At 36.9% G+C, this 14,666-nt stretch overlaps 1 protein-coding gene across 1 annotated transcript in view; it reads right to left on the reverse strand.

Annotated features, from left to right (window-relative positions):
- Positions 1–14,666, reverse strand: part of MYO16 (myosin XVI) — a gene marked incomplete at its 5' end in the record, with an annotated part of 177,772 nt that overhangs the window by 18,151 nt on the left and 144,955 nt on the right. Inside the window, 2 exons of the mRNA XM_067563549.1 lie at positions 8,070–8,161; positions 13,843–14,001. Coding sequence (XP_067419650.1) covers positions 8,070–8,161; positions 13,843–14,001 — 251 coding nt within the window. The remainder of the gene's footprint in view (positions 1–8,069; positions 8,162–13,842; positions 14,002–14,666) is intronic.

A 14,666-nucleotide genomic window follows, 5' to 3' on the forward strand; every position in this document is an offset into this window, starting at 1 on the left:
TTTATACTTGGATTGGAAGCTCCTTGGGGAGGGACTATCTTCTTTGCTCTGTGTTTGTACAGCTCCTAGCACACTAGGGCTCTGGCCATGACTAGGACTCTTAATAATTCAAATTAATAATAATAATTACATTCAAGAAACACTTCAAGTTTGCCTCCATTTTTTTGTAATGCATTTCTATAAAATGGACTGGACCAAAAGCTTAGAATCAAACTCTGAGTTATGGGTGTGTTTGTGTAGATTAGTGCCCTCTTCACCAGCACACCAGAGATTGAATCTGGAGACCTCCAGAGCTAAAATATAAACTGTTGGAGCTTGAGCGAAAGCTTTGTAACTGGCGCCTCTAGCACCTCATATTCTCTGTGGATCAGCACAGAAGGGGACCTCTAACTCACCAGTGGGTTACATTTACTACAGATTTGGACTGAATTTTACACTTTTGTCCATCATTGTATACAGACACAGGGTGTAGCTAGTACTGCACGGATATCTGAGGACAGTAGAGGGAACAAGGAGACTTCACTACCTTCACAATTCCAGTCTTTCCATTTGCTGTACATGAGGACCAGAAGAGTCAGGCACTGGAAACTGCAACAATGATGGGGCCATAGTCCCATTCCTCCCCTTCTGGAGCAGAGCATAGAGCTGGCTGCATTGTTGTGCTGGCTCAAAGGGGTGAAGTGCAAGCTTTCTTTTTTAGCACTGGTTGCTTTCAGGGACTTCTGCTGGTGAGGAGACTCTCCATATCCTGCCCTCCCAAAGCCTCAGCATGTGCAGTGGCTTAATAGTCATGACATTGCCCATGATGTGTGTACATCATTGGTTCATATATAACATATACTGCCTTATTTAATTCTATGAAGCCTTTTGAAATATATTTTTGGGTGAAAAGCTTGATAAGAAATAACATTATATTGTGTTATAACTCTTCATTTTTGTCTGGATTTGAGATTACGAAAAGATTTCTTTGCTGTTGGTGTCAAAACAACAAACTTGAAAACAATTTACTGGTATTTCTCAATTCAAATCAATGATATATAGAGTATTGGATGTCATCTCTTGGATGCTGTATGTCTACAAAAGTGTTAGCGATTTTCTTTTTATTACAGACTAGCCTTGCTCGATTGCCATATTTTTCTTCAAAGATGATCAAAGATTTTTGCCAGCTAATGGTTGAACACGACAGACATTAATAATGAATTTTAGAGCCCTTTGTTTAGATAAGTGACAACAGGCTAAGGGTAACAACTCACAGCAGTAGCCGGATTTAATTTTTTTTAACTTCTGAACATTCAACAAAAAGAAGTGATTGACAACAAATATTAAATCAAGTATGTACAAATAGGGCCCTGGAAACTATAATGAATATGCAGTTCTTTCTGAGAGGATAGACTGCTGAAAGCAATAAGATTTCACAAAATAAGAGCTATGGCTTAAGCTATAATGAAACAATAAATATGTTCTCCACAAATGTGAAAAGACGTTTTCCCATTTTTCATTGTCTGATGTTGGCTGGTGTGTTACTGCAATATGCCAAACAGCACTGTGAGGTATTAAAAAAAAAAAAAAAAAAAAAAAAAAAAAAAAGAGATAAGAGTATAGATTCTCTAATACAGAAATTGGTGGAAAACAGCCATTATTCTTGACATCACTAGCTTGAGCATTGGTAACAGAAGAACCTGACATTTCAGAAAGGGGTAACCCAAAATCTCATGCTAGGACATACACTTCCCAGATATTATTCTATGTAGCAGGCTGTTTGGCTACTAATGGCTTTTTTATTTAGTGTATCACTATGGGACCAATCCTGAAAATTTATAAATATCCTCAACACTCACTGATGTCAAGTGAATCAACATTCAGGGCTTAACCCAATCTCCAAAAAGATGTTTCACAGCTCTTGGTGGCAATTCTTCTACTCCCCACCTTAGTGGAGCACTCAGATTTGTGTCACATTTCTAGAGTCCCTGGGTTGAGATCAAATTTGCATAGTAAGCCATTCTGTATATATCTGCATATTAGGTACATTATAAAATTCTTTCAACTGCCATTTGTCCTCCAGGGAGATATATCAAAAATACAAAGGCATGAATAAATAAAATAATTTACTCACCTCGGAGTTGTGTGAAATATGTTGCTGGATCCAGTTCTTTGTCTCTCTCTGTCCTTCAGTCTCCTTCACTTTCTCTTTTTTCCCTATATCTTTTCCCTTTTCTGTCATTTTCATCTCCCCTTTGTTTTCTCCCCCTGCTCTCTTTTCTTTATTCTTGCTTTTTCTCTTCCCCCTTTTTTTCTTTCTTAACCTTCTTATCCATATCCCCACATCTCTCTCCTCTTCCTTCCTTCTCAGTCTTTTTGTCCTTGCTCCAAGCCCCCTTGTTTGAATCATTTTTTGTTTGGTTCCCATCTTATCCCCACAATTATTTCCCCATTGCCTTTACCCTGCCCATCACTTTCCATCAGTTCTTTATCTCCAAGTTGTCCCCCTCATCCCCTTTAAAGATTGCCCATGCTCCTTTTTGTAGCCCAGATAAGGATATGGAATCTTTTATCCAACCTCTCTCTCTCTCTCTTCATCTCCCAAACCACAGACCCAGGTAGAAAATGGTAATAACAATTGTATGGAAAAATACAGACAAACAATCTCACAATTGTATAGGGGGGAAAAAAATCAGGAAGGCAAGGCCACCTTCACTTTAATGTGGGGTGGCTGGTATTACTTGGCAAAACTTCCCGTGAAACTCTTTTTTCTGCTAAAAAATACAGATCCAGGTTGACAGAAACATTTTGTGAATTCATGTCGATTTTGGCTAATTGTTTTGCATGAAATGAAAAAAAATTCAGAGATGTTGAAATGAAACATTTTGACATTATCAAAACTTAATGTTTTGTTTTTTCGAGCTAGATTCACACAGACAACTTAGGCACCATTCCTGGAGGAGGTGGTAGTGGTGGATTCCTTATATCTGAAACCCCAGCCAACATGGGTCCCCCACATCTTCTAGGGGGGAACTGTCCTGTTGAAGCTTTTCCACTTTGAGTGTTTGTTTCTTAAATTACCTATGCTTAACAATGTTAAAATTTAAATAATTATGCTTTAGGACCAGTTCTGGAGTGTGACTAAGCTGAAAAGAATGCATAAAGCTCATCTTTGCACTCCCCTGATCATGCTGCTACTCTGTGCAGGGTTGGTCCCCTAAACTATGTCATAGCTAAGGTAACCATACGTCCCGTTTTGGCGGGGACAGTCTCTTTTTTAAGCCCTGTCCTGGCCGTCCCGACTTGTTTGGCAAAAGTGGGCATTTGTTCCATTTGCTCTTACCAACTTGATCAAGAGGCAAAAGAAAACAGGACAAAAATGCCCACTTTTGTTAAAAAAAAAAAAAAAAAAGTGGGTGGTGGACAGCTAGGGTTCAGCAAGCAACAACACCAATGCCAGCCCTAGCCCCACATGGGGGACAGGAAGGGCTCAAATGAGCAATGATGCTTGGGGCAGGGTAGGCAGTACTTGGGTGAGAAGCAATTCCAGCCCCTTGTGGGGAGGAGGGAGCAGGGCTTGGGTGAATAGCTCGGTCCTGTGCGGAAGGGGGGCTTAGACGAGCAGCTCGGACCAGCCGTGCAGGGTGGGGAAGGGGGGCTTAGGCCAGCCCCTCTCAGTGTCTCATTTTCCCTTTGGGAAATATGGTCACCCTAATTATAGCAGAGGCAGCATAATTTCCCATCTAAACAAGGTGGTAAGGAACTGAGCAGAGGAGGCATCTACTGGCTTTCTCTCCCATTTTGGAGGGCTTCTCTGTCCCCCTTTTCCAGGGGCTTAAGAGTATATGTGGAGCCAAGCACCACTGAAAGGCTCAAAATATCTACTAAGAATTCGTTAAAAAGAACAGGTTAAGATAAAGAAATTTTGAGTTAAATCTGAGAAAGGACGAAATGCCAATGCTCTGTAGCTCAGAACAGCGGAGAGTCTGGAGAATGCATATTGTAGCTGTCAAGAGGTAGAACAAATTAGGGTTTTTCACAGAAGGAAATTAGGGTTTTAGCCAGAAGGGAGAGACAAATCTCCCTTCTCTGACTGACAGATCTGATCCTGCCTTCTGAAGAGCTTGAGCAAAAGAAAACTTTTGTTGGAATGGCAGACTTGGATATAAGGGAAAAATCATTTCTTTCAGGATTTACTGTACAGCTTTAGTTTACATTTTGAAGGTTGTCTTTGAAACAGAATGGGCTGGAGAGGTTTTTTATCACATAAAAGCTAAAATACATGGAATCTGGAATCTCCACTTAGGGAAGAATCCACAGGGGTGTGCATTAACACATGTTTTTTAAAGATAGAATATCTGAGTAGATTCACCCATGTTGAACACCTCACCAGTCTGTTACTGCCCTCTGCTTGAGACCACTGATCCTGAAATCTATGACAACCAAATCAGCCTACCATTCAACTCTCAAACACATGTTTAGGATGTTACAGCACCACATCCAGTAAAAAGTCACAAGTCACGTGTTTATATCCGGCATCACTTGCTATGTATATATTCTATTGAACTTGGAAACTTATGACCATACAGTCACAGAACTGTAAAAGGGGAGCAGAGTTAATTAGTGCTGGTTGAAAAAAGATAAGTATGTTTTGTGAGGTTTTTTTAAAAGAAAGATTTTTCATTTCTTTTGAAGCAAATTCTTTCATTTTTTGATAAAAAGTTTTGAAACAAAATTTCACTTTGAAATTCCTTTTCTTTTGGTGGGAAAAATTCCAGTCTCTCCCCTTTCCCCCCCTCTCCCCGTCTCTCTCTCTCTCTCTCTCTCTCTTTTTTTTTTTAATTTCCTCTCTCTTTTCCAGTGAGAGAGTGTAGGGTGTTTCTCACAATTCTGAAATGAGAATGGTTTGTCAAAAATTTTCATTTTAAAACTTTGACAAAATCCAAAATATTTGGATGAAAATGAAATCCATTTATCAAAACCCTATTTTTCAATGCAAATACTTTTTTGTCAAAAATTGTCAACCAGATCTAGAGATAATCAGCTGAGTAACTGATTTTAATTCTATGGGATATTTGGTGCTCATTTTGAATTACATGAAAAAGTCATTTTAAAACTAACGCGACTGGTGCTATACATGTTATGCTCCTGTAAATGAACATGAAATTTTCTCCTTAAAGTGTGTGTATGTGTGTTTTTGTTTCATACAGTGTAGAATATAACATGCAGTGATGCATAATGTGATGTGACAGGATTATGGTACCATGAATCACATTATGTTAACTTCATTTGTGATATATCAGTCATAAGATTGTGTGACATAAGTGAAATTAACTATTCTCACCTCAGTAAGGAATTCTCAGTAAGATATAAAAAAAAGGATAAACATAAAAAGACCCATAGGCTAATGAACCAGTTTCCTTTAGCTGAAATGACAGAACATCAGCCTCATGTATGCCTCTTCCTATAAAGCAATTAGGATATTTACAGATCTGTGCAACAATCTTTGTCTGATTACATGTTTATAAAAAAATTGCTGTTAAGTGATAAAGTGAGGCTAATGAAATGAAGCATGGTAAAATGACTTACACTAAGCTCTCATATTGCTGGTGTCACCAGCAGTACACTAAGAAATGCCAACTGTAATTAAAACAAATCATTTTTAAATACATTTCATAGCACACATATAGTGAGGCATGCTTTTCACTATGTGAATTTTCACATCTGTCTGATGAGAAAAATGAACAGAGATTTCTTTCAGGAGTTCTTTTCTTGGTAGCAAAACTGTAGCAACATTTTGGGACACATGCGTTCTTTAGAGCAGATTGTATTTGAAAAGCATAAAATGCAAGCCCACTTTCTATGATAGCTTCATCTTACTGAAGTCGTATTTAAGATTGTACCTGTAGGTATGTGTTTTGAGAACATGAAATGGAATTTATTTTGGAGACAAGACTTCTTTGAGTGTGTTCAAGTTTATGATATTTGGGTGGCATTTGAACTGTGATTGGTGTGAATGTAAACATTGTTTTAACTGACAAGTTCCTTAATTTTTAGAGTTTATGTTTACAGGAAGTGCACTTAAACAACATTAATTTATATCACTTAATCACTTTATATTAAATAGCATAAATGAAACAATAATTTCCAAGTGACTAAAGTGCAACATTTACTCTCTTTTTGTAACAACTGATATTCAGTGATTTCAGTTCTGTTACATGAATAAATAAAGTGTGCAGGGGTAAACACTGCTCTATAAATTATAGTTGTGTTCATTACAAGTATATATCCTTGTGAATTTATCTTACATAAATCTTCAGGAATGCCTATCCAGGAATGAACAAGAGATAAGTAGAATTTGAAATAACCGATCAAGAATTTGCTTCCTGTTGACAAATCAGTGTATATGATTTCTGAGATATTCTGCTGTAAGAAGAAAATTTTCTTCTGATTTTTTTTAAAGATGACAACACTGATTTCAGTTATCTCTTTTCTTCTTTTTGGATTTGATTATGTCTTTAAGGCACAGACTTCTGCTGTAGGCAATGTGGAGACATATTGTGATCTTTAGCCCAGATCTGCAAAGGTATCTGTAAAGTACCTAAATCCCATTGAAATTAATGAGAGTTAGGTGCCTAAATACCTTTGAGGATCTGTGGCTTTGTCCCTCGGGCAACGACAATGAACTGTGAAGCTCTGGAGATTGCGGCTACTACACCACCTTATTACAAGGTCCAAGGTATGTGGTGGCCTGCATGAGAGCAACTCTGGTAATCAGGGCAGGGGAGGACAAGCCTAAGCAACACATTTTGAAAGGCTTATGTTGCTTTTGAGTACCAGCCTGCCATAGTTTTTGCACTCTGAGAAAAAATACTGTGATTGTGCCTAGCCTTTGCCCAGGGGGATGGAAAAGAATGAGGATCTTTGGGCCTCTCCTGCTTGCATGCCTGTGAAGGGCCTGGTACAACCTGTTGTTTTTCAATGTTAGATTAAGACTGACTGTGATACTAAGTGTAAAATCCTGGATCCTTTGAACTCCATGACAAAACTCCCATTGACTATAGGGCCAGGATTTCACTTCAGTTGTTTTGGATTGCCAAAAATAAAAAACAAATGACTAACAAAAATCTTATACATTTAGACAAAGCATATCTCTTACTTCTAGTAGTAAAATATTTTGAAAATTGCATCACTGTCTAATCAGATCTGACTAATGAGGAAATTCCTCTCAGCTCTAACGTATTTTCCCCTTGGACTTCATTTGGCAATTACAGCAAGATTTTTACCGTTGCAAATAAAACATGGATCACAATTCTATTTTTTTTAAAGACAGGATGAAACATATGAGGATTACAAATTGAAAATACTAATTCTATTTATTAAGTGAGGTAAAAAATAATGACTTGAAGGCCTACTGCCTGAACAGAATTCAATAATTAGAATGCAAAATGTTTCAGGTAATGTATAAAATACTGAAGAAAATACTGAAGAAAATATATTACTCCGAGTTCTCCATTCCCCCCACCTTTGTTTTACTTAATGTATTTCAGAGTTAATTTTATGTTGGTAATACTTTATATTAAGTGCCATTAATTAAACACAAATTTCAAAGTAACTAAGGTGCAACATTTATACTCCCTTTGTACCTAATGATATTTTCAGCGACTTCAATACTTGTGCATGATGAGACTATATAATTATTCATTTCTTCCTATGAGGCTGATTATTATTCAGGTTTTTCTGGTGCAATGGTGAATATCTTGGGAGAGATCAGTGTCCTCTTTCCCCCAGGTTGCTGAGTCAGATTACCTTCCTGAAGATTATGCCCTTACAAACCAGCAATTTAAAGTGCTATAAACTTTGAATTGTGGCATTAAAAATCTCCAGAAAAATCATCTCCCCAATGAGAAATCTTGAAAAGTACACTCATAATTGTCTTTGCCTTAGTATAAATAGAATAATGTAAGGGAAATCTGTATTCTTCAAAGCCAACAAAAACATGTGAATAGGGAATGCTTTCAATATGCAGTATTTGAGAGCATTTTCATTCATTTCAGCAGTTTATATTAGACCATCCGTAAAATATTTACCTGACTAGTGTGGCTCTCTCTGTGCCTTTGATTTGATGAGCTCGCTGTAGTGTTGGCTGACAATCTTGAATATTCATTTTCCTCTGGTAAACCTAAAGCAGAATAATACTAATTTATAATCTGACATTTATATAGTGCCTGATTTTCAGACAGAGATTGAAAACACTTGACACTTTTTTAACTAAATGAGTATAAAAGACATAAATGTGATGACATATTACTACGCCCAGGCTTACTGAAATTTTCCAAGAGAGAGATTATTGTCATTACTTATCAGCTACAAACAGTACTTTAGGTGTATGTGCCAGTTAACAGAGAGAACAAAGATGCTGGAAGACCTTACAATATAGATTATGCTGCCTGTATACCAGCCAGAGATTCTTCTTATGTCAGAGGAATCCCTGGTTCCCTTTTAGAACACATTTTCCATCCCCTTTGTGCCACTGGAACAGTGAAAGGGGACAGAGCAAAGGGCCAAGACCTGGCTCTAAATGAATTTCCCAAGATCATGTAGGAAGTCTATGGAGGAGCTGGGCATTGTACCTTGATCTCCTGAATCCAAATCCAGTATCTTCACCATAAGAAATCCTTTCCTTCAGAATCAAGCTCTAAATTATCTTAGTGCACTGCACTCTTTGCAAATGTTTATATATTGTATATAAAATGCATGAAATCTTTACAGAAAAAATCAGAGGTCCAAAACATAATGAAGCATAAACTGAAATGTGAATTTGTAATGCATGGAAAGTTTTGCTTGTGTAATTCATGTGGGAACAGTTCAGTCTTGCAAACTCCTACTTGCCCAATCATCAGAGGTGATTTTTTTAACAGATGAAAAACAACTATTTTGTATGTGGATATCAATTTTTGTGAAGCAGAGGTAATTGATAAATTATCAGAATTAAAAAAAAAAAAACCCAAAAAACTAATTTTCTACACTCTATACTGATCTCACACCAGTTCTATACTGATGCCTCTTCAGTGATTTAAAGGGAGTTATTCCTGATTTATTTCAGTGCATGTGATTAAAGAATCATCCACATTATTTTAATGTATAATGCTATTTTAAGTGGCACTGTAAGAACTAATGTGTAGTACTGGTGTGATTCAAGAACATCATAAAAATGAACTAAAAATATTTTCTTAGTCACTAATGGCTTTTTGAAAAGGATACTGTAACATATCCTTACATGTTAGGATACTGTTAAAGGATAGCCTTGATCTAAGCCCAGGGCATCAGTGATTCATGTTTATTTCTGTGTAGGGTACTTAGATAAGATGTCTTATCAAATAAGTACAGTTTCCATGTACACTGAAGTTCAAAGACGTACGTCAGCATGGACACAGAAAGCAGAGAGCCGGTGGAGTTTGGAAAGATAAATGGAGCTGTAGATTACATTCTGAAAGGTTTCCTTTACATACACTTGGGTAAATATTAGGACACCACAGCTGTGCGCTGAATAAACCCTTTGCTTAATCCTGCACACAGTTGGAAACATCAATTTAGTAGGGCCATATGCAGAACCTTTAGAACAAAAGTTGCTCAAACCAGAGGCTCAAGTCTGAGCACAAATCACACTTTCTGGGTTGTTTTTTATTGAGGAGCTTCTGGTTTAACCCAAATTAACACTGCCTTGACAAAAGCTTCCAGCTTTGTTTCCTGCCAAACACTTTGACAGGCAGTAAATTAAAAAACATGAAACCCAGAAGAATAACCTATTCAGGTTGGCTCCTGTATTTCCTGAGACTTCCTTGTCCTAGTTTTCTGGTGAGCACAACTGTCTTTTCTCTCTGAACTCTCAGGGAAACACAGCCTTGTTCTATGGCAGTGTTTCTCAACTGGGGGCAAAAAGGGGGCACCTCAAGCTTTCTAGGGGAGTGCAGTGAGCCTTCTTGTTCACTCACGAGGTACACCACCACTCATTCACATTTGGTCTGGCCACCCCTCCTTCTTGATGGAGGGGTGGTTGGGACACATTTCAGTGAGTCGTGTTGTGACCTGGTATGCACTGTTAAATGCCCATTAGCACTCTTCAATGACAAAATTGAGAAATACTGCTCTGAAAATTTTGTGGATATTAAGGTATGTGCTTAGAAAAGATTTCCTAGCATATTCTCAGTTAGACAGCTGGATCAAAGGACTGATTTATTTAAAGTAGAATCCTCTCTATTGGAATCAATGTACTAATGGCCCCTGTTCATCTAGATTACACTGGGAAGTCCCATTTGAGGGTGGGGATTCTAAATTAAAAAAAAAAAAAAGGTTAGGGGAGAATGTGATTCAAAAAAAAGTTGAGACTCCCTGACATACGGCATGGATTCTAAGATCTTAACTACAGTGGAAAGGGTTTTCTGATATAACAATACCAGTAACCCTCCTAGTAGAGATGCAGCTTAAAATGGCAAAAGAGTCCTTTTGCTGCTATAGCTTGTTCCCCAAACAAAATAAGTTATGCTGTCCAAAGAATTTTTGGGGATATAACTGAGTTTACAGTAGGGCTTTTGCTAGCATAGTTATGTCAGTTGGGGATATGGTTTTTTCACACTCCTAATCACACAGCTGTGTTGCCAAAACCTTAAGTGAAGATCATGCCTAAATAGGCAACCTCTGGAGCTGCCTCTGAATTCTGGTTGGAAATTAGTACTGGAAACACCAGCCTATTGTTTAGCTCAGGCTATGTCTTCACTGCAGAGTTAACTTGAGTTATCTACTTAATGTTATAGAGTTAAATATGTTATAGAGAGTTAACTGCTCTCAAACTAGCCTAGCTCAAGAGTGGCCACACTACAAAATAACTCTCAAGCTGCCTGTGGTAGTAGCACAGAGTGTTTGTGTCAGCAGCTGGTTAATTATGCAAATTTGTATGCTAACCTGCCCTACACCGCCTGATGAGCCAGCCAACCTGACTGAACAGCACCACTTCACTCACGTTAATGGGTTTGATATGGATGGGACTTGAGATAGGGGTGACACTCATGTTATAACTCAAATTAGCTCTGAAGCGAAGACAAGCCCTCACAGGGGTCTCCTCCTAGGGTCACTGGTGGGGCAGGCTGCAACACAGTTTGGGGATTTGTCTCAAGAGGTCACAAAAAGACCTATATGTCCCATCCAGCATAGTCAGTTTATTTCATAGTGGTTATAGTGAATCATTTTTCTTAATTTGTTATTCCCTGCTTTCTTCTACCACATTTTAATTAATATTTGCAAGGGACGAATAGTAAATTTACATACACTTATATCAGGCTAGAGTCTATCAAGATCCTGAATATATTAGACCACTCTTCAGTACCTGAGTGCTTTCTTCCATCAACTCCGCTTTTTTATTGTTAGGACCTGGTATCTTTCAGCTGTAGGCTATAAAGGCTAGATGGAATTTCTACTTATTGTGTGTGTTGAGAAACACTTATGTGGTTCTTCCTAAGAATGGAGAACAATGCTAGGTCTGGAGGGTTTGTGTTTTAGGAAATGATCTGTGGTACTCTGCTGCTCCAGGTTGTTATTGCAAATACTGAAGGAAGACAAACTAAGGAGGAAGAGGATTACAATATATAAAATGAAAAACTTCCATTAAAATTCCATACTAATTAAACTTAGCTTCTGAATGTGACAGAGTATTCATCTGTCAGGAGGTTGTGCCAGCCAACTTTTTAGCTGCTTATTAATGGCTTTCTAAAGAATTAATAGATTCCTTCATAAGTAAGATTAAAGTCTTGGTCAAAATGATTGTTCTTTCCAGTATAATAACTTTAAATTTCTTTTATTATACTACATGCTTCAGAGGAGTGGTACAGTCACTTCACTCTTCATGACAGCAAAGGACAAGATTTTACTTAAGAAATTGCTTCTGTATTGGCTTAAATGAGTAATGTATTAATCTGGGTTTCTACTTTTAACTATGGAAATCAGACTGGTGGTACATCTCAGTACTTGGTACTTTTATAATCTAAATATCGTATATTTAATAGTGCATTTCATGCCTCACATTCCACAAAGTTAGCAGAGTATGATGAGCAGTAAAATAAAAGAGTAAGTCCATACTTTTAAATGGGATCATGTTCTCAAATGTCATCATTCTCTAAAGATATCTAAGAAAAGACAGACTTTAAAACATTTAGGAAACTAAACTGACAAAACCGAAGGACTTTTCTACTTTTTTTTTAATAGAACATCTTTGGAAACATGGATTCCTTTAATCATTCTTCCAAAGAGTTCCAGAGATTTTCAGTTTGTTAACTGATGTAATCATTACTGGGGTGGCTGGAAAGCAAGAATTCTGTTTTGTGAAAAATTCTGAGGTTTTGGAATTTTATTTCATTCCAGTATAGAACCAAACTGAAACTTTTCAATATTTTTGCATGAAAAAACAGAGACACCCATCCATCCCACCTTAGAATAGCCAATAACTTAGTCACTCAATACTGATTCAAAGCAGAAACTTAAATCAGGGTCCCCCAGATAAGTGTCGTAAACCATCATCTCCTGATGAACAATTTGTCAAAACTGATAAGTCTCTGCAAAAATTTTTGGTTTCAGCAAATTGGTATTTTTTAATGAAAAAACGTTTTGTTGGAAAATTTCCAATTAGCTCTACTCATGACATCTTTCTGGTCACACTTTATATTAAGGTTCTATTTATTAATAATTTTTAACGGTTGATAAATTATTAATAGATCTTATAAGTATGTTACCAACGTGAGTAGTATGGATTATTGATGGTTATAACTCATCAATTGAAATTATAAATGGTTATAAGCAAACTGTTGACCTGTTAGATTCTGTAGCAATTGATTAACCATTTAGTCAAACAACCCTTAATCATTTATTAACCCTTTATAAACTATTTATACATGTAAATTTAATATATAAAATGCAACTTCATTTCTTAACTGACAATAGTAAGTCTCTCAAAATTAAAAGCCCATTTAAAAGATCTAGGGATTAAGGGCTCAATCCTGCAAAACACTGAGCTCCACAATCCCCTTAGGCTATTAGCAAATACTATTAAAACCCTAGATAGATAAGAATCTAAGGCTCACTCTACACATAATTTTGTACATGTATAACTATATTGGTTAAGGGTGTAATTTTTTACTGAAATAGTTATACTGGTAGAACTTCGAGTGTGCATACAATTATACCTGCATAGAGGTGCCTTACAGTGGTATAATATGTTCCCCTTTCCATATGGGAATGGGCTATACTGGTAACAGCACCTTTATGCTGATATAACTGTGTCCACTCTAGGGGCGTTGTACTGATTTAACTATCAGGTAAAACTTTTGTGTGTAGACAAGTCCTAAATAAATTAAAATCATTAGTAGTTGAGGCAATTAGTGCCTTGCAGGACCCGTCTGTCAACTGCCCAGTCACTTGTAAATCTGTATTGTTTCTTCAGTGCTGCTTGCAACCACAAGTTAGCCAGCTTTCATTAGCAGGAAAATCTGTACCAAGAGAAGAGTATGTTTTCCATTTTCAATCCAGTTTACAATAATTAGAAGATCAGAAATCTCAATTCTCAGTTGCCCTGGCCACTTATGCAAGATAGTGAGCTAACTACAAATTCCTCAACAAAGGCAATTCCATGTCATTCACATTCAGTTGTTATTGGCGAGAGGCTTACCAATGCATAAATACAAAGTTAAGCCAGATTTTGATTGATATTTTGCAACTTAAAACATTCTAAAGTTTGACTATATCTTAAAAAGCTCATTCCAAAAACCACTTCAGCAATTTTATGTTAGAATGACTTTTGGATTAAAAACTGCTTACCGTTTGAGACTGAATTTCCATTTTCAGCAGTTACAGAACTGGACAGTGGATTAGACAATTGAGTTCCATGGTTGTTTGCATTTTTATCTTGGGTTTCTGATCCAATTTCTGATGTGGTAGGATCTTCTCTGCTTGTCAAGTTCATATTAGTTTCAACACCTCATATAAATAGAGAAACAATCTGTCAGCTTTTCACTGAATACTGTATTTCTCTCTTTCTCACAACGCCCCCCCCCCCCCACACACACAGAGTAACCTGTAATCTACTAATCAAATTACATTTTAAAATGAATGTTACACTCACTAGAAAACTGATAAATGAAAGGGGTTTCTATTAGTGATTTTTCAGCCAAATCAATTTGCAGTCTAAAATTTACAATAGAGAAGAATTAACTGGGTTTCATTTGGACTGTTTCTTTTCATAGAAATATCACTTTAAAAATAAAAAACAAGCTTTCCTCCTTCCACAGTGCATGACAATCTGTCCCCCTGAAAGTTAATGGAAAATACACTGCCTATATTTTAGATTCAATTCTATTCTATGTAGGTTCTTATATTGTCCTCATTACTGTAATATCTCACTATATTCCAATAGTGCATTAATGACATGACTAACAACTGTCACATGTGGTTTCTTCTTTCTCTCACCTTCTCCTCAGGGGGAAAATTTAGGTGGCCTTTCACACAAACCCAAGGGAATGGCAAATACCCATTTTCTGCCATGACAGTTCTTTAAGAATTCTCCCTCCTAAGATAACCAAGAAAAATGCACGAAAGTCCAGCATCTTAAAAAAGTAGACTCAAAACTGGCACAGACATAGTTT

This window comes from Emydura macquarii, unplaced genomic scaffold, assembly GCF_026122565.2.
Source record: "Emydura macquarii macquarii isolate MOO-44397 ecotype Brisbane River unplaced genomic scaffold, CSIRO-AGI_Emac_v2 contig_2531, whole genome shotgun sequence".
NCBI classification, from domain to species: domain Eukaryota; kingdom Metazoa; phylum Chordata; order Testudines; family Chelidae; genus Emydura; species Emydura macquarii.